The 21,301-nt window shown below is 45.0% G+C and overlaps 1 protein-coding gene across 1 annotated transcript in view; it reads left to right on the forward strand.

The window, feature by feature from the left end:
• The first annotated feature begins 2,289 nt into the window (after positions 1 to 2,289).
• CLTC (clathrin heavy chain) overlaps positions 2,290 to 21,301 on the forward strand; it is a 112,666-nt gene continuing 93,654 nt past the window's right edge. Inside the window, exon 1 of the mRNA XM_081945372.1 lies at positions 2,290 to 2,467. Within this exon, the coding sequence (XP_081801498.1) occupies positions 2,426 to 2,467 (42 nt within the window). The 5' untranslated portion in view covers positions 2,290 to 2,425. The remainder of the gene's footprint in view (positions 2,468 to 21,301) is intronic.

The raw sequence follows: 21,301 nt of genomic DNA on the forward strand, positions 1-21,301 counted from the left end.
CGAGTAAAGTGTGGTTGGAGCTGCCGTCTCTCTATAAATCTTGGTGGGGTTGTGTGGAGTGCTGGCTTTGTTGCTGTAAGTGGGTTGATTGGCTGTGTAGTTGCATCCTGATTGGTAGATGGAGTTGATGTTTGTAGATTCATCAGCTGTTTTGTATCATCCTGTGTGACTGAGGTGCTGGCTGTGTGTCCGTTGCTCTTTTGTGTTGTAACAACCTGGGTGGTGGGTGGGGCTCATTTGTTGACTAGGGCTGGTTTCCAGATGTCTGGTAGGCGGGAGGAATCGTCTCATTTATTCATGTTGTGGGGGTGTTTCTCTATTTCGATGGCTTCCATAATTATTCTCTTGTTGAAGAGATACTATTGTATTGTATTGTATTGTATTGTATTATTGTAAGTGTTCTGTTTTGGAGATTAACCTGGTTCCTTCAAAATCAATTTCATGTCCTGTTGCTTTAAGGTGCTGGAAAAGGGAGGAAGTTTTTTCTTTTTTTCTGACTGTGTTCTATGATGTGTGCATTTATTCTCCTATTAGTTTGCCTTATGTATGTGGCTGGACAGATTTTGCATGGTATTTCGTAGACTCCTTGGTTTTCTAGCTGGGTTTTTTCTTTGGGGTTTTCTTAAGATGTTGGCTATTTTTTGGTCAGTGCCGAAGGCTGTCTTGATATTGTGTTTGTGAAGAATTTTGCTGATTTTATCTGTGGTGCCTTTGATGTAAGGGAGGGCAATGCCATTGACCTGTTCTGTGTCTCGGTTCTTGGGGACAGTCTCCCTTTGGATTAGGTTGGTAATTGTTTTTCTTTGAAATCCGTTGTAGATTAATACGTTTGTGAGTGTGTGTAATTCAGTTTTCAGGTGGCCTTTGTCGGCTAGGCATTTGGTTCTGCAGATGAGGGTTTTGGCTACGAAATTGATCTGTGCAGGTCGGTGATGGGATTGTGCGTTTAAGTAGCGGTTGGTGTGTGGGTTTTTCCAGTAGATGGTGTGTCCTAGGGATCCATTGGGTTTTTTGTAGATCAGGACATCCAGAAAGGGAAGTTGGTTGTTAGCTTCTATTTCCATGGTAAATTGTATTTTGGGGTGTAGGCTGTTGAGATGTGTGAGGAAGTTGTCCAGTTTTTCCTTCCCATGTGGCCAAATTACGAAGGTGTAATCTACATATCTAAGGCAGAGTTTGGGATTGGGTTCAGATTTATCTAAGGCGTTGGTTTCAAAATGTTCCATGTATAGGTTTGTGATGACAGGTGAGAGGGGGTGGTGAACACATCTTGAATACCAAGCCAAACTATCCAAACCTATGAAGATATACTATATATATATTCTATAAATCTTGATGGGGGTGTGTGGAGTGCCGGCTTTGTTTCAGTAAGTGGATTGATTGGCAGCCAATCAATCCACTTACTGAAACAAAGCCAGCACTCCACACATATATATGTTTTCGTGGATTTTCAGGGGTGTAGGTATGCTGGTCTTGTTGTATTCGGGTCTTTCACCCGTGTAAGATTTTACATACATATATACATACACAAACACGTCACGGTTTTCATCTTACTTTCACTTTCTTTTTCTAAGGTCACCGATTCAAGGTCACCCTAACCTGAGGTGCAGGCGGGATTCGAACCCACAATTCCCCCCCCCCCTCCCGCTCTATTACAAGCAGCGCCGTTGGCGGACTTCACTCCTCCAGCATTCCACCGGGGAAGCGAACAAGGCGCTCTACTTCCTCCGCCCTAGAACGTCCACCTTGCGGATCTTTTTTCTTCTTCTCCCATTTTAACCTCTGACCATATGATTTCCCCCCCTCCCAGATGGGCGGGGCTCCTCTCGGAACGGAACTGACGTCTTCCCCCGCCCGTGTCGCATGATGTGGCAAAAAAAAAGTGGGGGGAGGGAGGGATCTTCGGGGAGAGGGCGTGGCTTCGGGGTAGGACGACGAACCACGACGAAGACGCGGGCCGGCCGAAAGGAAGAGAGCGGAGAGAGAGAAATAAAGTCCCTTCCGGCTTCTTTCCGTATCCTTCCGCCTATCCCATTGATTCCCTTTACGCGGGTTGCGTTCGTCCTTCTCTTCCTTTTGCTCGGCGCGATCCTTCCGCCGCTGGGCTAATCCGCGGCAGGTGAAGGCGCAGGCAGAGCGAGGATAAGGCGGAGGTGCGGCCGCAGCGCTCTCTTCCCTCAGGAGTCCCGTCGGTGTCCTTCCGCTCGCGCGAGCTGTTTCCGGATCGCTCGCGGGGGCTGCTGCTTCTCCTCAGCGTCTCTCTCTCTGTCTCTCTCTCTCTCTCCTCCTCGGCCTGCCCCGCCATTACGAGCCGCCCCCGCCGGCTCCTCCGCCCTCTGCTCCGCCTGCGTTCCTGAGGAAAGGCCAGCGCCCCATCCCCGGCGTCGTGCTGGAGCCCCCAAACCCCAACAACGCTTCCGCCGCCATGGCTCAAATCCTGCCCATCCGCTTCCAGGAGCATCTCCAGGTGAGGCGGCCTGACCCACAACTCCCACGGTGGGGGAGGGGGGCTCTCGACGGGGTGGGGTGGGGTCGTCGTCGTCGTGCGGGAGCCCGAGTACACGTGTCGTGGCGAACGTGTGAAGGCTCTTTCGAGGCCCTCGTCTCCAGAGGCTGCTTCTCTCCCCGCCCCCGCCTGCGGGTTTGACAGTTGGGGGGTCGGCGAGGGGGTCATTCAAGGTGGTCAGTTCAACATGGTCATTCAAACCCCTGGTCGTTTAAGGTGGTCAATTCAAACCCCTGGTCGTTTAAGGTGGTCAATTCAAACCCTGGTCGTTTAAGGTGGTCAATTCAAACCCCTGGTCGTTTAAGGTGGTCAATTCAAACCCCTGGTCGTTTAAGGTGGTCAATTCAAACCCCTGGTCGTTTAAGGTGGTCAATTCAAACCCCTGGTCGTTTAAGGTAGTCAGTTCAAACCCCTGGTCGTTTAAGGTGGTCAATTCAAACCCCTGGTCGTTTAAGGTGGTCAATTCAAGGTAGTCAATTCAAACTCCTGGTTATTCAAATCCCTGGTCATTCAAGGTGGTCAATTCAAACCCCTGGTCAATTCACACTCCCCCCCTCCAGTTCCCTATTTACAATTGCAACTGGCCATGCATGGATACATCTATTTTTGCTCAATAAATGAATAAACTCGCTTCTTGGGTAAATTGAAGGTGGTTTTTTTTTGGAAGGGGTGGCCCTAGAAGCAGGGTTTATTCATTTATTGAGCAAAAATAGATGTATCCATGCATGGCCAGTTGCCATTGTAAATAGGGAATTGGAGTTGGGGGGGGGGGAGCTTGAATGACCAGGAGTTTGAATTGACCACCTTAAATGACCAGAGCTTTGAATGACCACTTTGAATGACCAGGAGTTTGAATGACCACCTTGGATACTCTCCTCTTTCTTTTCCAATTTCTTCAAATTAGGCTTAAATTACTCCCATTTGCAGGCGTCTTTCTCCCCCCTCTCCTCCTGATGAGTTGGGACAGGAGGATTAGAAATGTGTACATGTCATGTTTTCTGCCTGCCTGTATTACGGTGTTTTGGATCATGGCTCTGCTATGGAAAAAGGAGCAATAACGGGAGGTTGACAATATGAGGGTTTAAATGTTGTTTTTAATGGGAGAACTAAAATGGCTTTCTGGGCTTAAGGGAGGGGAGACTGTTTGGGCGCTCTGGCTGTTTGTGCACATACTTGAATAAACCTGGCTTGATTTCCTGATATCTCCGTTTAATACTGCCTATGCTGGTTTCCTCTTTCACTGGGCCCAGATGTACAGGATGGTAGGTGAAGGCAGGCAGGCTCCTGGTTTCCTTCTCCCAATTTCTGGTTTCCATGTGAGTTGGAGTGGGGAGAGTCCCTTATGGGAAAAGAAGAGGGTATTTATTCTGGGTTAAAGTGGCCAGAGCAAATTAGCTGAAGCAAAGTGTTAGAAAGAGGAAGGTTTCAGGTTAATGTCCTTTAATTTGGAAGCAGCTAAGATGAAAAGGAAAGATGTTAGATTCAAACTGTGTGTGTGGTATCCTGGGTGCAGATTGGAGCAGGTGTGGTGGCTGAAACTTAGGGAAGTAACTCAGAAAGGTTGGCATCATTACGAAGGTGGATGGGTGTGAGTAGTTTAGCAGAAATCGAAGACAAAAGAATAACTGGGGAGTTGACTTCCTTATTTCTCCTTGGCAAAGGAGCCAAGGGTAGGCCGGCATTCTCAGCACAACCCAGTTTGATGTCTGCAGATCTAGAGGGAGATCAAATTAATGAAACTGTTTGTGAATGGGGGAATGAATTGAACTGGCAGAATTAGGAGCACAAAACTGAGGGGGAGAGGTGTGAGTTGCCACTGGATGGGAGGCAGGTAGATAGGCTTGTATAACAGGTTAGCTAAGAGTGGTAATTAGGAATCAGATAAACATGGATGATCCAACTGAGGGAGGTTTATTTTTAGTTACAGGGCATCTCTGTTTGTTTTCAGTATATTTTTTCATCCCTTGGTTCATGAAGACTGAATCTGATGAGGGTAATAGTGGGATTGGCAATGAAGGATAGGATGGGTGTGAGCTGGGGTGGAGGGTAGCATTAATGTGAAAATTGGAGCAGTTTGAAAATTATTTGCAATCATTTGGAGTTCAGAAAGTGTAGCAGCAGCTCAAATTTAAGAAGTTGATGGTGTGTTGCAATGAGCGTTTTAAAAATTAGATGTGGCATCTGCTCATTTGGAGATTTGTTAAGTGGGGGGGGGGAAAGGGGATGCTTAATCCCTTGCAGCATTTGGGCTGTAGAAATGCAATTGATAACCGTTAGGTTTTTAAGTGTAAGGGCTACATTGACAGTTCCTTTTTGAGTGAGGTTTTGAAGACTCATTAATACTGCTTGCCTTTATGAATGCAGTCCAAGAAATCTAATGATGGGAACAGATGCAGTTATGTTCTCCATATGTCCCAGAAATAATTCCAAGAGTTTCCAAAGTACTGTGGGGGTGGGGGGGGGGGAAACCCACCCTTGCTGTTCTAGACATGGATCCCTAACCGCTGGAGCAACCTATAGTTCAGGGTCTCCAACCTTGGCAACTTTAAGACTTGTGGACTGAGGCTGGCGGAGGAATTCTGGGACTTGAAGCCCACAAGTCTTAAAGTTGCCAAAGTTGGAGACCCCTGCAGTAGTTAGAGGAAAACTTGCCTGCTTCTGCAAATTTCCCAGTGTATGTTGCGGAGGTCAGTTTGTTTTGCCGAGGTCAGTTTGTTTTTAGGGAGCCAATTGTTGACTTCACTCGGGAAAAAGATGTAGGTTTAACCTTCAATAGTGTACTTTGATGCATTCCTTCCACCTTTAAGAGCTGGGTCATCCCTTTTGCTTGGCTGTTCTGACCAGAGTACTCAGGTTCCACTTCGTTCAGGAATGTGTCTGCAGGAAGGTCCAAACCTTGTTTAACTGACCGCATGTGTGTGTAAGGACAGGGTGTAAAGCATCTCCTGTACTGCCATCCGTATTGTTGCAACTTCAAGTGCATATCTAATCCTGAATATCTATCTAATCCTTCCTTGCTGCGTGGGCGGGACACAGCTCTTCCTCCAAAGCTGCCTGCTGGGAGACGCATCAAAGGATAAGCGAGCAGGGAAAAGGGTTTTGGGATTCGCCCGCAAAACCGCCTTGTCTTTCAACAAAAAATCGAATTCCTCAGATTTGTCTTGAAGTTACAAACCCTTCCCCAAACAGACATATGGCTATTGGCTCCTTCTATTCAGCTTGCTTTGTTTTTTGTTTAAAAAAGCCTGTGAATTGCGGAATTGACTCTATACTTAAAAGAGTCATTCTCTACTTGAGGGGGTTAAACATATTTTTTTTAAAAAAAACACAATAATGCTGCTTCTAACATGTTGTGCCATGAAGAATTGTGGGTGTAAGTTTCCTGGTTGCCTCTAGACTTTATCAGCTGGTCTTTGAGAGAGTTTAGGCACTTCCTCTTGGAATACAAGCATGTTGTACTTTACTTTGTGGAATGTTTGCTTTTATTGCAGTGATAAGGGTTTTAATAAGGGACGCGGTGGCTAAGACGCTGAACTTGTCGATCAGAAAGGTCGGCGGTTTGAATCCCTAGCGCTGTGTAACGGAGTGAGCTCCCATGACTTGTCCCAGCTTCTGCCAACCTAGCAGTTCTAAAGCACGTAAAAAATGGAAGTAGAAAAATAGGGACCACCTTTGGTGGGAAGGAAACAGCATTCTGTGCGCCTTCAGTGTTGAATCATGCCATCCACATGACCACGGAGACGTCTTCACACAGCGCTGGCTCTTCAGCTTTGAAACAGAGATGAGCACTGCCCCTTAGAGTCAGGAACGACTAGCACATATATAGGAGGGGAACTTTTACCTTAAGGGTTTTAATAAAACCATTTGAGTCTCAGGATAGCAGCTGTACATAGAACAGACTGTGGGTGTCCTTAAGAAGAATATGCTCTTTGTGTGTTTCTTTTGTCTCCACATAAACTTGGCATTCTGTCTTATGTCAGGGGGTTTAACAAACACAACTCCAAAAACACCCTCTTTATTCTTGTTGGGTAGGAAAATTTGTTCCTCTTTGCTATTCACTCTTATTCATTTTCTAAATAAATATCCTCCGTTCAAGTGGAGGGGGAAAAAGGTCTGCCTTTTTGATACCACCTGTCTTATAGATCAGGGGTCTCCAACCTTGGCAACTTTAAGACTTGTGGACTTCAACTACCAGAACTCTGGGAGTTGAAGTCCACAAATCTTAAAGTTGCCAAGGTTGGAGACCCCTGTTATATAGATGCTTATAGGGCCATGTTTCTCAACCTTGGCAGCTTGAAGACATGTGGAGTTCAACTCCCAGAATTGCTGGCTGGGGAATTCTGGGAGTTGAAGTCCACATGTCTTCAAGGTGCCAAAGTTGAAAGAACACTGCTAGTGGGAGTTAAAACAAGTCGCATCTCTATTCAATTTATATAGCTGACTGTATCACATAATCTTGGGTGGCTCACAGACTTTCTGGACCTTTGAAATCTCCAGGTACAAAAATCTTGTAAAACCATTTCGGTTTGAAAAAAGAAAAATCTATAAATGGTATTTTTCTAACCAAGACCCTTTATTTCATACTTGAATGGATTTCGCTTGATGAGTGAAGTAAAAGATGCTTTGCTTTCCAGAGCAGGTTCTCTCTCTTTTTTTTTTTGGTTTTGTTTTGGAAAAGAGTATATACAATATTCATTTCTGGAAAATTCCTGTGAGATTTCTGCCAAAGTTGTTGCCAAGAAGTCTGCATAGAATGATAAAGCAAAATGTATGCATAGGAAATGTTGATGAGAGGCAGTGCTGCTCATACTGTATTATCACACTTGTTTTTTTTAAAATAATTATTACTTGTGATTGGATTCCTCTAAAATAAGATAAAACACTGCATCCATAATTTCAGTACTTTAAAAGGTTACTTGGCGTGAATCTTTCTGGAGCTACTAATTTGCTTGAAAGCCTAATTACATTTATTTAGTATTAAACACCAGATTTGCAAATATGGCTGTGTTTCCCCAGCAGAAGAGACAAATCAATCGAGTATATAGACATTTCTGGACATCTCAGTGCTGACACCTGAGCCTTAAACTCCTATTTATGTTACTGGAAAGTGTTGTTGCACATAAAGTAACTTTGGTGTGCAGGTATGAACATTTTACATCTTGTAAACAGAGGGATAGAATCAAGATCACATAAAGTGTTGATACCACTTGATAAGACCACACTTGGAATACTGCATTCAGTTTTGGTCGCCACGATGTAGAAAAGACTCTAGAAAGAGTGCAGAGAAGAGCAACCAAGAGGATCAGGGGACTGGAGACTAAAACATATGAAGAACGGTTGCAGGAACTGGGTATGTTTAGCTTAATGAAAAGAAGGACTAGGGGAGACATGATAGCAGTCTTCCAATATCTCAGGGGTTGCAACAAAGAAGAAGGAGTCAAACTATTCTCCAAAGCACCTGAGGGCAGAACAAGAAGCAATGGGTGGAAACTAATCAAGGAGAGAAGCAACCTAGAACCAAGGAGAAACTTCCTGACAGTTAAAACAATCAGTGGAACAGAAGTTGCCTCCAGAAGTTGTGAATGCCCCAACACTGGAAGTCTTTAAGGAGATGCTGGATAGCCATTTGTCTGAAAGGGTATAGGGTTTCTTGCCTAGGCAGGGGGTTGGACTAGAAGACCTCCAAGGTCCCTTCCAACTCTGCTATTTTATTGTATTACTTTCCAGTAACACAGGGTTCCCAAGTAATCTACCCAACCAACTATTACTAGCTCAGTTGCAACAAAATTGACACTATACAAACCTATGGTCATTTATTTCTAACCTTTATCAATGTTACTTTGGGGTCATTCTCTACATGAACTCTAGGGAGCATGGGGAAACAATTAACTTTTGGGTATTGTGGGAAGTACAGATACTCAGCAACATAACAATCACAATTGAGCCCCAAATTTACGTTGCTAAATGAAACATTAAGTGTGTTTGCTCCATTTTACGACCTTTCTTGCCACAGTTGTTAAGTGAATCATTGCATTTGTTAAGTTAGTAACGGGGTCGTTAAGTGAACCTGGCTTCCCCATTGACGTTGCTGGTCAGGAGGTTGCAAAGGGGGAGCATGTAGTGACCCCTGGGACGCTACAGCGGTCATAAATATGAACCACTTGCCAAGCATCTGAATTTTGATCACGTGACCATGGGGATGCTGCAGTGGTCGTAAGCGTGAAAAGCGGTCCTCAAGTCACTTTTTTCAGTGCCGCTGTAACTTTGAACGGTCACTAAATGAACTGTTGTAAATCAAGGACTACCTGTATTGTTCCTCTGAGGGAGATAAGCGGTTTAGAAATAGGAAATATAAATAAATAAATCCAGATATTGACATTCAAGGGAGAGAAGGGGGGGGGGGGGCTAATAGGAAAAGCGAGGTGAAATTGTAATAGATGAGGAATTCTTTGTGAACTCTCTGTAGGAAAGTAGCCTTTGAAGCTCCACGTTTGATGACACCGAACAGATAAAATGAAGGAGTTGTTTGAAACATGGATGATTATTAACGCAGCTAACAGGGCGTACGTGAATCTTTCCCTTTGTTGTACCCTCCAAATGTGTTGGCTATTAACTCTCAGAACGCTCAAAAGGATACCAGGATAGGTGCCACAATTTGCAGCCCAAAGCTATTCTATTGTTTTTAAAAAATGCTTTTAGTTAAAAGTGTGTCTAGTCAAGGCTGTGGTTTTCCCAGTTGCAATGGATGGCTGTGCAGGTTGGACCATAAGGAAGGCTGAGTGCCAAAGAATGGAGGCCTTTGAATCTGGTGCTGGAGAAGACTCCTGCATTGAGTCCCTTGGACTGCAAGGCCATCCAACCTGTCAGTCCTAGAGGAGATCCACCCTGACTGCTCTTTAGAAGGCCAGATCCTGAAGATGAAACTCACAATACTTTGGCCACTTCATGAGAAGGAAGAAAGACTCCCTGGAGAAGAGCCTCATGCTGGGAAAGATGGAGGGCAAAAGAAGAAGGGGACGACAGATAATGAGATGGCTGGATGGAGTCACCGAAGCAGTCGGCGTGAGCTTAAATGGACTCCAGAGGATGGTGGAGGACAGGAAGGCCTGGAGGAACGTTGTCCATGGGGTCGCGATGGGTCAGACACGACTTTGCAACTAACAACAACAACAGTGCCATCCAGAGTCACTTATCTCTGAGTTTGGTATCTATATAAATTTGTTTAAAACAGGTAGTCCTCGACTTAACAACAGTTCGTTTAGTTACAACAGCCCTGAAAAAAGTGACATGACTGTTCTTCACACTTACGACTGTTGCAGCTTCCCCATAGTCACGGGATTCAAATTCAGGGGCTTGGCAACTGCTTCATTTTTACAACGGTTGCAGTGTCCCCGAGATCTCACATGATCCCCTTTTGCCGCCTCCTGACAAGCAAAAGTCAACGGGGAAGCCAGATTCACTTAACAGCCGTGTTACTAACATAATAACTGCAGCGATTCACTTAATAACTCGGGCGGGAAAGGTCATAAAATCAGGCCAAACTCACTTAACAACTGTCCGGCTTAGCAACAGAAACTTGGGGCCCTATTGTGTTGGTTAGCCGAGGATTACCTGCAAATAAAAATAAATTCACTACCCAAGAGAGTCCCTGTGGCGGCTCACCTCTTGCAACCTTGGTGAAATTGTATCAAGCTGTGAGACTTTCTATAAACGTGAGTGTAAATGTGAGTCAGAGTGGACTGCCTGGTAAGAATGGTTGTCATTAATGGTTAATGTGTTTTTCCACTGCTCTGTTTTTCTAGTTACCTTTCCAGTGTCCTAAAGAGCAGGTCCCTTTTACTTTTGCTCCCTAAGTGCCATTACCCGATCTTTCTTTTATGCGGTGAATAGATGATGTACGTCTTTGAAGATGGGATGTCGTCATTGAGTGAAATTACTGATGCAATTGTTATATTAATCATCTCCTATCCAAGCATCCCGGAAGCTGTTCGTAGATAGCAACGAAAGAAAGATCTCCCTTCCAGCCCTATGATTCCATCTCCTATGAAGACAGAGGAATGGAAAAGTTAATTGAAAAAGACAACTTGCAGCCTATAAACCCCAAAACATTTCTTGAACAGAGCCGAGAAGGCCTTATCCAGAGGCAGAGAGAGTGCAGTTTATACAGCAGACCGGAACTGACAGTGAAGGCCCTTCTGGCCTGAAAAAAAGTATTAATATGAAGATGTTTTTATAAGAGTTCAAAGCATAGATATCTCTGCCAAAGGACATAATCTGCCCTAGAGAAAATCTGCCTGTACAGAAGGGTAGCACTTCAATCCTGGCACCATTCCTGCCATCTTGTTGACTTCTGACTCCCCCATCACAATGTCCTGATAGCTTCCTAAACCGGCAAGGCAGAATTTCAGGCTCAAAGATGTTTTAGTTTTGTAAAGGTTGAAACCAAAATCTGAATTTGTGTTTGAGGGACACTTGGCCTTCGTTAGAAGTTTCAGTACTGGCTTGGTGTGAATCTTTTCAGCAGTCTGTTAATTGCATTTGACATTAATCTAGGCACTTGTCAAGACCCATGTATGATTTGATCATTCGGCCAAGCAAACATCATGTGTTTTAAATATTATAAACAATATTTGCATGTTTTTAATTGAAATCTTCAGATATGAAGGAAAAAAATGACAGTTAAGGGGTTTTGCTTTTGCTGTGTGTTTGGCGTGATTGTAATTGAGAGGGAAATTTTCATCCTGGGTTGACAATTAGACAGCATCGCATACCATCTGAAGCTGTGATTCTGTACAACGTAACGTGTGTTTATTTTTTAAATGTATATGCCGCCCAGAGTCTCATTGCAGTGTGAGATGAGCAGCATATAAATTTAATAAATAAGCATGGCTGCTGTAAATCCCACTAAACTCAGGAGGGTTATTCTGAATTGGCAAGGCCAGGAGGAATGCTGTGGCTCAAAAGCAGTCACTGTGAGAGGGATCTTGGAGTGGACGGTCACTTGAATATGAGCCAGGAGTGTGCAGCAGCCGCCGCCAAAAAAGCTAATGCAATCCTGGCTTGTACAAACAGAAGCACAGAATCAAGATCACTTGCAGTGTTAGTGCCGCTTTATAAAAAACCTAGTAAGGGCACACCTGGAATACTGCAACCAATTTTGGTCACCATACTACAGAAAAGGTGTTGAGACTTTGGACAAGTTTAGAGAAGAGCAACTAAGATGATCAAAGGCCTGGAGGCTAAATCTAATGAAGAATGGCTACAGGATTTGGGTTTCGTTAGTGTAAAGAAAAGAAGACTTAGGGGTGGCATGATGGCAATATTCCAGTATTTGAGGGGCTGCCACACAGAAGAGGGAGTCAAGCTGTTCTCCAAAGCAGCTGAGGGCAGGACAAGAAACAATGGTTGGAAACTAACCAAAGAGAAGCAGTCAGGACAGTGGTGGGTTCCGTATCCCATTGCAACCGGTACCGGAACGGTACCTGGTGCTCCCAGCAGGCACCGTCTTATCCCGCCACTGAGTGAGGACAATAAACCAGTGGAACAGCTTGCCGTCAGAAATTGTGGGCTCTCCATCACTGAAGGTTTTTAAGAAGAGACTAGACTAGACAGTCACTTAACTGAAATAGTATACCAGTAGGTTCTCCTGCTTGAGCAGGGGGTTGGACTAGAAGACCTCCAAAGACTCTTCCAGCTCTATTCAATTCAAAAATATGCCTTAAGGGTCTTAGCATTACAGATAAAACAATAGAATTTGGGAAAAATAAATCACCTACATCTGAGACTGTTCTTATCGCCTTCAAAAAAATTGATGGAAACCCCCCCCCCTTTTTTTTTTCTTTTTCTTTCTGTGCAGCATCATTAGGCAACATTTAAGAACAAAGCTTGACTATGTGTTCTGGCTTGCTAGGCAAGTTGCTGGGAATCTCCCCATAGCTTTTTATCGTTTGGTTTCCATTAAATACCTCCTGTAAGCAGTGAATTTCTGAGGTTGGAGTCTGATTGTAACTGGATCTCCTCAGGCCTCAGCTGTAGTATCAAATTGGCTCTCAAAGGCTAGAAGTACCCCTGTGTAAGGGTCTTAAGAACTTCCAGAGTCTCAGGAAATAAATACTTAAAGGACACTTCCCTAATCTGGCAGGAGGGAGAATGTAGAATGGAGTTTCCCCATTATATTTTGTTCTCCAAGGATTGCAGGAATATTTGCAGGAAAATTATATTTTGTTCTCCAAGGATTGCAGGATTGCAGGAATGACAGTTCTGAAAAACAGAGTACAGTGAAATTCTAGTATAATAGAGCCAGCTTGGTCTAGTGGTTAAGGCACCAGGCTAGAAACCTGGAGACAGTGAGTTCTAGTCCTGCCTTAGACAGGAAAGCCAGTTGAGTGACTTTGGACCAATCACCAGGAGACTGTGAGTTGTAGTCCCGCCTTAGACAAAAAAAACAGCCGGGTGATTTTGGGCCAATCACCAAGAGACTGAGTTCTAGTCCTGCTTTAGGCGTGAAAGCTGGCTGGGTTACCTTTAGCCAAACACTAGGAGACAGTGAGTTCTAGTCCTGCCTTAGACAAGAAAACTGTTTGAGTGACTTTGGACTAGTCACTCTTAAGTCCAACACACTTCACAGAGTGGTTGTGGGGAAAATAGGAGACATACATGTTTGCCGCCTTGAGTTACTTATAAAGAAACAAAAGCGGGACAAATATGTCCCAAAATCTAATTTAATAATAATCTTTTGCAATTGTACAGCTTGCAAAAATAGGGCAGACAGTGGGGAACCAGTGAGAATAAGCACCCATCTAGTTAAGTCATTTGCCCATTGTGGATCCCCCAGGGAGAAAAAGACAGCGGGGTGGATCATTTCAAGGAAAGTATTTTCAGGTGCTGCCGATGACATACTTGTTAAAAGTCCCTTGCCTGCCAAATAATTCAACCTTTCAGCAGACCAGGAATGCATTATTGAAGTGCTACATATCAGCTGCTTGGTGACAAAGGAAATGGAAGTAGCTGCTCATTTTCAGGGCTGTTTGGGTAGTGGCCTGTCCTCTCAGGTGTGTAAAAAAAAAGGTGGCCTCTTTTGCACAGGGAAGATTCTGGGAAGGAACGTCTACCTATAGCTATTTACTTTGCCTATCGTGTAAGAGGCGTGCTTTTGAGTGTCATGGTAGCCTAGTGGTGAAGACTCTTCCCTGTTACTTGGAAGGTTGAGAGTTGAATCCTAGGTAGGATTTCTCTCCTATGGTTCTCCTATGGTGCAAAGAAAAAATGCTGCTGTGAACTTCATGTTGGCATCAGGAAGGGCATCCAGCCAATAAATGCTCACCTCCATCCAGTCTCCCCAACTCTACCCCGAATTAAGGGATTAGAGGAGTTTTCACGTAAAAGGAGTTTTTAAGAGACCTGCTTATGTTTTAGGGGGTCTTCTCCATCTCTTTGTGGTGTGTTTTCCAGCACATGCTGGGGAATTCTGGGAGTTGAAGTCCACGCAGCTTCAAGTTGCCACGGTGGAGAAACACTGCCCCACAATTTGGACTGAAAAATGAAAGAACTACCCTGTTTCCCTGAAAATAAGACCTCCCCGGATAATAAGCCCAATTGGGCTTTTGAGCGCATGCGCTAAAATAAGCCCTCCCCGAAAATATTGCAATAGCAGCAGCCATGAGGTGACCACACTCGCCGCCTCCTGCACCTCAAAAATAATAAGACCTCCCTGAAAATAAGGCCAAGCGTTTATTTTGCGAGTCAAAAGAAAACATGACCCTGCCTTATTTTCGGGGAAACACGGTACTACCCTAGTTGTCTCTGACAAAGAAATGATTGCCTGCAGACGAATACTTTGGAAGCTTTGCTAATTTCTCTCTGGTGCGCCCCACACAGCACTGTGAAACATTCCCTTCGTTCTTCAGTTCAGCAGCTCTCTATTCTAGCCCAATTTGGGCTAGCAGCGAAATCTTTGCAAGAGGGAAGAGGCTCGGTTATCAGTGCCACAAGGGATTGACTTACGCTAATAGGCGAAGGTCTGTGCAGTGCAAATTAAGTAGCCTGGTGGCTGATTGAAAACTAATCTTACTTATAATAGGATTATATCCCCGCCAGTGTTCTGTGTTGGACTTCGGCTTTCATTTAATCGCTTTTTTGGAGGGATGGGAACTCAGAAAGCAGCAGCAAAAGAAAATAAGTACCGTGTTTGCCAAACATATGGCTAGGATAGCTTACATCTCCTTTAAGAATATGTGGTGATTAGTGTAGTGAGGGAATTTGTGTGTTGTATGTAGTATTTAACTGTAATTCCTTGCAGGACTGTCTCTCCTTGGTTGTGTCCACCGGTCTTGTAAGATTCAAAAGGTGAGGCGTGTTCCAGATGCAATAGGGCAGGGGTGTCAAACTCAATGTCATTGAGGGCCATCAGGATTGTGATTGACCTCAGGGTGGGAGGTGTGGTGTGCGCCCAAGATGGGCGTGGCCAGTTTAGTTTAATTTACTTTATAGTCATTGCACATCGTACAACAAAATTAAATGCCACCTTCAGTGTACATTATAACTATAAAAATAAAAACACAAACACACATCCTTCACATGGTATAATTGAAATTGAAAACCCTTGATATTGCATTAATATTGCACTTTACCATAGAATTCAATATAGTTACTGCTCTGGGGTAGAAGCTGCTTTTCAGCCTATTTGTCCTTGTTTTTTATTGCACTGTACCATCTGCCGGATGGTAATAGTTGGAAAAAAAAAGAGGGGGTGTCCAGGATGAGATGGATCTTTAAGAATGTTTTGAACTTTCTTAAGGCAGCGGGAGCTCTCAAGCTCTTCCAAGGAGGGGAGAGGGCAACCCCTGATCCTCTGGGCAATGACGTTGACCCTCTGGAGCGCCGCCCTATCTGCCACTGTGCAATTGGCAAACCAGACACAGGTGGAACAAGTTGAAATACTCTCTATGGTGCAACGGTAGAAGGTCACCAGCAGTTTCCCATTCAGTTGTTGTTTCCCGAGAAGTCTCGGGTCGTAAAATCTCTGCTGGGCCCTTTTGACCAGGGCTGCAATGTGAGCGCCCCAGGCCAGGTCCTCTTTGATGACAGCACCCAGAAACTTAAAACTGACCCCTTGCTCCACTCGGCCTCCATTGATAACCAAGGGCTGGAGGTCTGATCTATGTCTTCTGTAGTCCACTATAAGATCCTTGGACTTCTTATTGCTGTTAAGGACCAAGCTATTGTCTCCGCACCACGAAAGCAACCGGTCTACCTCAGCTTGACGTGATTCATGTTGGAGGCGCCTGTGGTGGCCCGAGCACTCTGCCAGCGAAAAGGGGCTCCTGAACTCAGTTTTCGCTGGCCGAGGCCCCACTGGACGGTCCGTCACTGTTTCCAGGGGAGCCTCTCGAGCCAGATCTAAGCACCGTACGGATCCAGCCCCCAGTCCTTGACTTTGACACCCCTACCTTAGGGTGTCCTCTAGCAGTTCCCTGGAGGATAACGTTTTCTGTTATGGCCCCTGCTCTTTGGCACATCATTTCCCCGGAATGACAGTTTCTTGATCCTTCTAGCTTTCCGTATGACTCTTAAAAGCATGTCCCAAAGGTGCTTTTCCCCCCAAAATGCAGCTGGACCTTTCATCTGGGAGAAATAGGCTATCTTGTAATGTGTGATTATGCAAGCATGCTACAATTTACTTGGTTCTGAAACATGTTGTTTAAAATGTGCTTCGCACAATCTCACATTATATAGCTGAGCATGTCTGCCTTTGCTTGCTTCATCTCCCCCCCCCTCCCCCCTCGCTTTCTGGCGTTTAAAACTGAACTCTTCCTGCAAATTTTTGCAGTGCTTTTCTCATCCGGCTTCCTGCGTTGATTGTCTTGTGACATTCTAAGGATTTTATTCGATTGCAAGCTTTTTTTGGTAGAGAAGAAACCAGCTCATCAGAGTTATATGCCAGTTTTCCTTCAACGATTTTTAAGCTAATATCTAGGATTAAAATTTGCAAGGCAGATTATACAGAAATATTTTAAAAATGCACAATTGTTTTAGACTTTTTTCCAATGTGATATATAGCTATCTATAGATAGATGTAAAGTTTTGTATCTGATCTCATGAAATATATCATTGAATAATAGAACAACACAGTTGGAGGGGACCTTGGAGGTCTTCTAGTCCAACACCTTGCTCAAGCAGGAGGCCATATGCCATTCTGCGCAAATGGTTGTCCAATCTCTTCTTTAAAAAACCTCCAGTGTTGCAACACCCATAACTTCTAGAGGCAAGCTGTTCCACTGATTAATTGTTCTCATTGTCATGAAAATTCTCCTTATTTCTAGATTGGGTCTCCCTTTAATGATCTTCCACTGTTTTTGTCCTGCCTTCAGGTGCTTTGGGGAACAGGTAGACCATCTGTTCTCTGTGACAACCCCTCAAGTATTGGAAGATTGCTATCATGTCATCCCTAACCAGGATGGTATAAAGTCCGCCTTGGCCAGGGGGTTGGACTAGAACAGGGGTCGGCAAACTTAAACACTCAAAGAGCCGTTAGGACCCGTTTCCCACAGAAAAGAAAACACCGGGGGCCACAAAGGTCCTAACCGGAAGCCCCCTGTTCAATTCTGGAGCTGACCGGAAGTTCAGTTCCCCCACCATAGAGTCTCCTCCTAGCGCGGCGTCCTTTTTCCTCTACCTGTCATAACCGAAAGCCCTATCGGTTGCGGAGACAACTGGAAAACCCTCCCCTTGCCAGAGAGTCTCCTCCTGGCGCACTCTGCTTCTCTCCCCACCCCCCCACCAGGAGCTTCTCTCAAAATTGTGGCGCCGACCGGTGACGGAGCTGCAGCAGAGGGAGGAAAGGGCCACATGCGGCTCTAGAGCCGCAGTTTGCTGACCCCTGGACTAGATAGAAGACCTCCAAGGTCCCTTTGAGCCAGATGATACTATTATCAGTGGAACAGCTTGCCTCCAAAAATTATGGGTACTCTCATCACTGGAGGTTTTTGAAAAGAAACTGGCCCGCCATTTGTCTGAAACGGTATAGGGCAGTGATGACAAACCTTTTCGGCACCAAGTGCCCAAACTGGAACGCGTGCGTGCACAGGAGCAGCGGAAACCCGAAGGCCAGCTGGCCAGTGCTCATGCGCGCACTGGAAACCTAAAGGTTTGCCATCACGAGTAGAGGGCCTTCTGCTTGAGCAGAGGGTTGGACTAGAAGATCTCCAAAGTCCCTTCCAGCTCTATTCTGATTACCCTTCTCTCAGTTTGACTAGACATAACCAGTTCATTATGCTGTAGCCTCCAGACCCCTAAATTATCTTCCTTCTGCACTCTTTCTAGAGTCTCCACGTTTTTTTTTTTTAATCATGGCAACCAAAACTGGAGGCAATATTCCAAGCCTGGTCTTACCCAAGGCCTTGTAAAGCGACACTAAAACTTCCACTTTCTCTGGATTCTATCCCTCTGTTGATGCAGCCTATAATGGCCTCAATGCTTCCTGTTTTGGTATTCAAACTCTCACCCTGACCGTAGTATCCTGTTAGAGGTCTGGTGGAGATAAAGTATGTCATAGACCTGGATTTTTCTTTTTTTCTTTTCTTTTTTCTTTTTCGCTTTTTGTCCGGTAACAGAACAATGGCTTACTTATGGTTGTGCATTATCAAAACTAGTACAGTCTGCATTTTCAGCATTTTTGCACGCTTCCTTTTTGGAAAGCGAGCTCTTCTAGGAAATTATGCTGACTACCTAGCAAGAAAAAGATCAGCGGGTTTGCCACAGTCAGCATCTCCCCCCCCCCCTTAACTGTGTTTCAGCTAGTGAGGCTCATTGACAAGAACATCAAAATACGTTTCCACAAGCATCAGGCTTATTCTTAGCTCTTTAGCTATGGGATCTCGAGGGGAAGAGACCTTGACTACATACATAGTCCATATCTGTCTGTCTGTCTGTCTGTCTGTCTGTCTGTCTGTCTATCATCTATCATCTATCTATCTATCTATCTATCTATCTATCTATCTATCTATCTATCTATCTATCATCTATCTATCATCTATCTATCTATCTATCATCTATCATCTATCTATCATCTATCTATCTATCTATCTATCTATCTATCTATCTATCTATCTATCTATCTATCTATCTATCTATCTATCTATCTATCTATCTATATATCTATCATCTATCTATCATCTATCTATCATCTATCTATTCCCATCCCATCCCTATCCCTATCTCTATATCTCTATGTATCTTTCTCTCTCTCTCTCTCTCTCTATATCTATATCTATATCTATATCTATATCTATATCTATATCTATATCTATATCTATATCTATATCTATATCTATATCTATATCTATGTATCCCTCTGTCTGTCTGTCTGTCTGTCTGTCTCTCTCTCTCTCTCTCTCTCTATCCACTATATTGCCAAAAGTATTCGCTCACCCATCCCGATAATCAGAATCAAGTGTTCCAGTCACTTCCATGGCCACAGGTGTATAAAATCAAGTCCCTATGCATGCAGACTGTTTTACAAACATTTGTGAAAGATTGGGTCGCTCTCAGGAGTGAATTCCAGCATGGAACTGTGATAGGATGCCACCTGTGCAACAAATCCAGTCCTCGCTCCTAAATATTCCACAGTCAACTGTCAGCTGTATTATGAGAATGTGGAAGTGTTTGGGAACGACAGCAACTCAGCCACGAAGTGGTAGGCCACAAAAACTGACGGAGCAGGGTCAGCGGATGCTGAGGCGCATAGTGCGAAGAGGTCGCCAACTTTCTGCAGAGTCAATCGCTACAGACCCCCAAACGTCATGTGGCCTTCAGATTAGCTCAAGAACAGTGCGCAGAGAGCTTCATGGAATGGGTTTCCATGGCCGAGCAGCTGCATCCAAGCCATACATCACCAAGTGCAATGCAAAGCATCGGATGCAGTGGTGTAAAGCACGCCACCAGACTCTATAGCAGTGGAGACGCATTCTCTGGAGTGATGAATCACGCTTCTCCATCTGGCAATCTGATGGGTTTGGCGGTTGCCAGGAGAACGGTACTTGTCTGACTGCATTGTGCCAAGTGTAAAGTTTGGTGGAGGGGGGATTATGGTGTGGGGTTGTTTTCCAGGAGCTGGGCTTGGCCCCTTGGTTCCAGTGAAAGGAACTCTGAATGCTTCCGCATACCAAGACAGTTTGGACAATTCCATGCTCCCAACTTTGTGGGAACAGTTTGGAGCTGGCCCCTTCCTCTTCCAACATGACTGTGCACCAGTGCACAAAGCAAGGTAATACATGGATGACAGAGTCTGGGATGGATGAACTTGACTGGCCCGCACAGAGTCCTGACCTCAACCCGATAGACCACCTTTGGGATGAATTAGAGTGGAGACTGAGAGCCAGGCCTTCTTGTCCAACATCAGTGTGTGACCTCACAAATAGGCTTCTGGAAGAATGGTCCCAAATTCCCATCAATCCGGCTGTCCGTAGAATCAGATATTGTACTTAAACCTGGGCAGCTAATTGTCTGCTTGCTATTTTTTTTATTGTTGTGTTGCATTTATTGTTGTATTTGTATATCCCAAAGGTGCTTTTTCAGGAGGCAACTGGACTTGTTTTTTTCTTTTGAAGGCGTCTCGCTTCTCATCCAAGAAGCTTCTTCAGCTCCGACTGGATGGTGGGGAATGGAAGGGTTTATATTCCTTCAGACACCCGTCCTATGTAGCCACGTTTTCTAAGCCGCGCGCATGTGTGCACGCACGGAAGGCCACCCGCATGAGTGAAGCGCATGCACGGAAGGAGCATGAGCGAAGCACCTGCGTGGAAGGCTCACAAGCGAAGTGCATGCGCGGCTCACATTTTTGGTGCTGGGCGAACTGGTTATTAAATTATGTGAGCCCACCTCTGTACAGTGGCATAAGGCAGGGATTCTCAACGGTTACGGTCTGCAGCCTGTTGGGAATCAGTCAGTGTAAGGGGCAGGTGAACATGCAAATCTTAAATGTGCATGGGCGGGATCTAGGTTACGTGTATAAAACCACCACCCTCACCCCACCCTGCTGCCACCGGTCTGTGGAGCCAGAATAGTTGAGGACCGCTGACAGAAAGGTTTCTCTCACAGTATCTTTGTAGTGCTTGCGTGTTCAACCTCAACGTGTCTTCACAGACTCTAGTTCAGGGGTCTCCAACCTTGGCGACTTTAAGCCTGGCGGACTTCAATTCCCAGAATTCTGGGAGTTGAGGTCCGCCAGGATTAAAAGCTGTCAAGGTTGGAGACCCCTGAACTAGTTCACTGCAGAGCAACTAGTGAGACATATGGTGGTCATCCATTCTGACAACATGTCCCATCATCTCACCTGAGCTCCGATAATCCGAGACTCGATGTGGGCGGATTCCGCGTGATATAAGACCTCAAAATTGGAGATACGGTCTTGCCGAGGAGCAGGGAGAGTGCGCATTTGTTTTCAGTTGTTTGATGTGTCTTTGGTACACTGCCATTGTTACAATGGTGGGATTCAAAAATTTTTTGCTATTGGTTCTGTGGGCGTGTCTTGGTGGGTGTGGCAGGGGAACGATACTGTAAAATCCCCATTCCCTCCCCACCCCGCTAGCCTGCAGCTCCGTTCTCCAGTGCAGGGCAACAGAAGATCAGCTGGGACTCGAGAGGCAGAGAATAGATGGGGGCGAGGCCAGCCAGAGGTGGTATTTGCCGTTTCTGCGAACTACTCAAAATTTCCGCTACCTGTTCTCTAGAACTGGCTGAATATCACCTCGGTATTGTTATATTTGTATTGTACTGGTACACTCACATCCATGTACA

Source organism: Natrix helvetica (assembly GCF_964273705.1).
Source record: "Natrix helvetica genome assembly, chromosome: 2".
Taxonomy (NCBI): Eukaryota; Metazoa; Chordata; class Lepidosauria; order Squamata; family Natricidae; genus Natrix; species Natrix helvetica.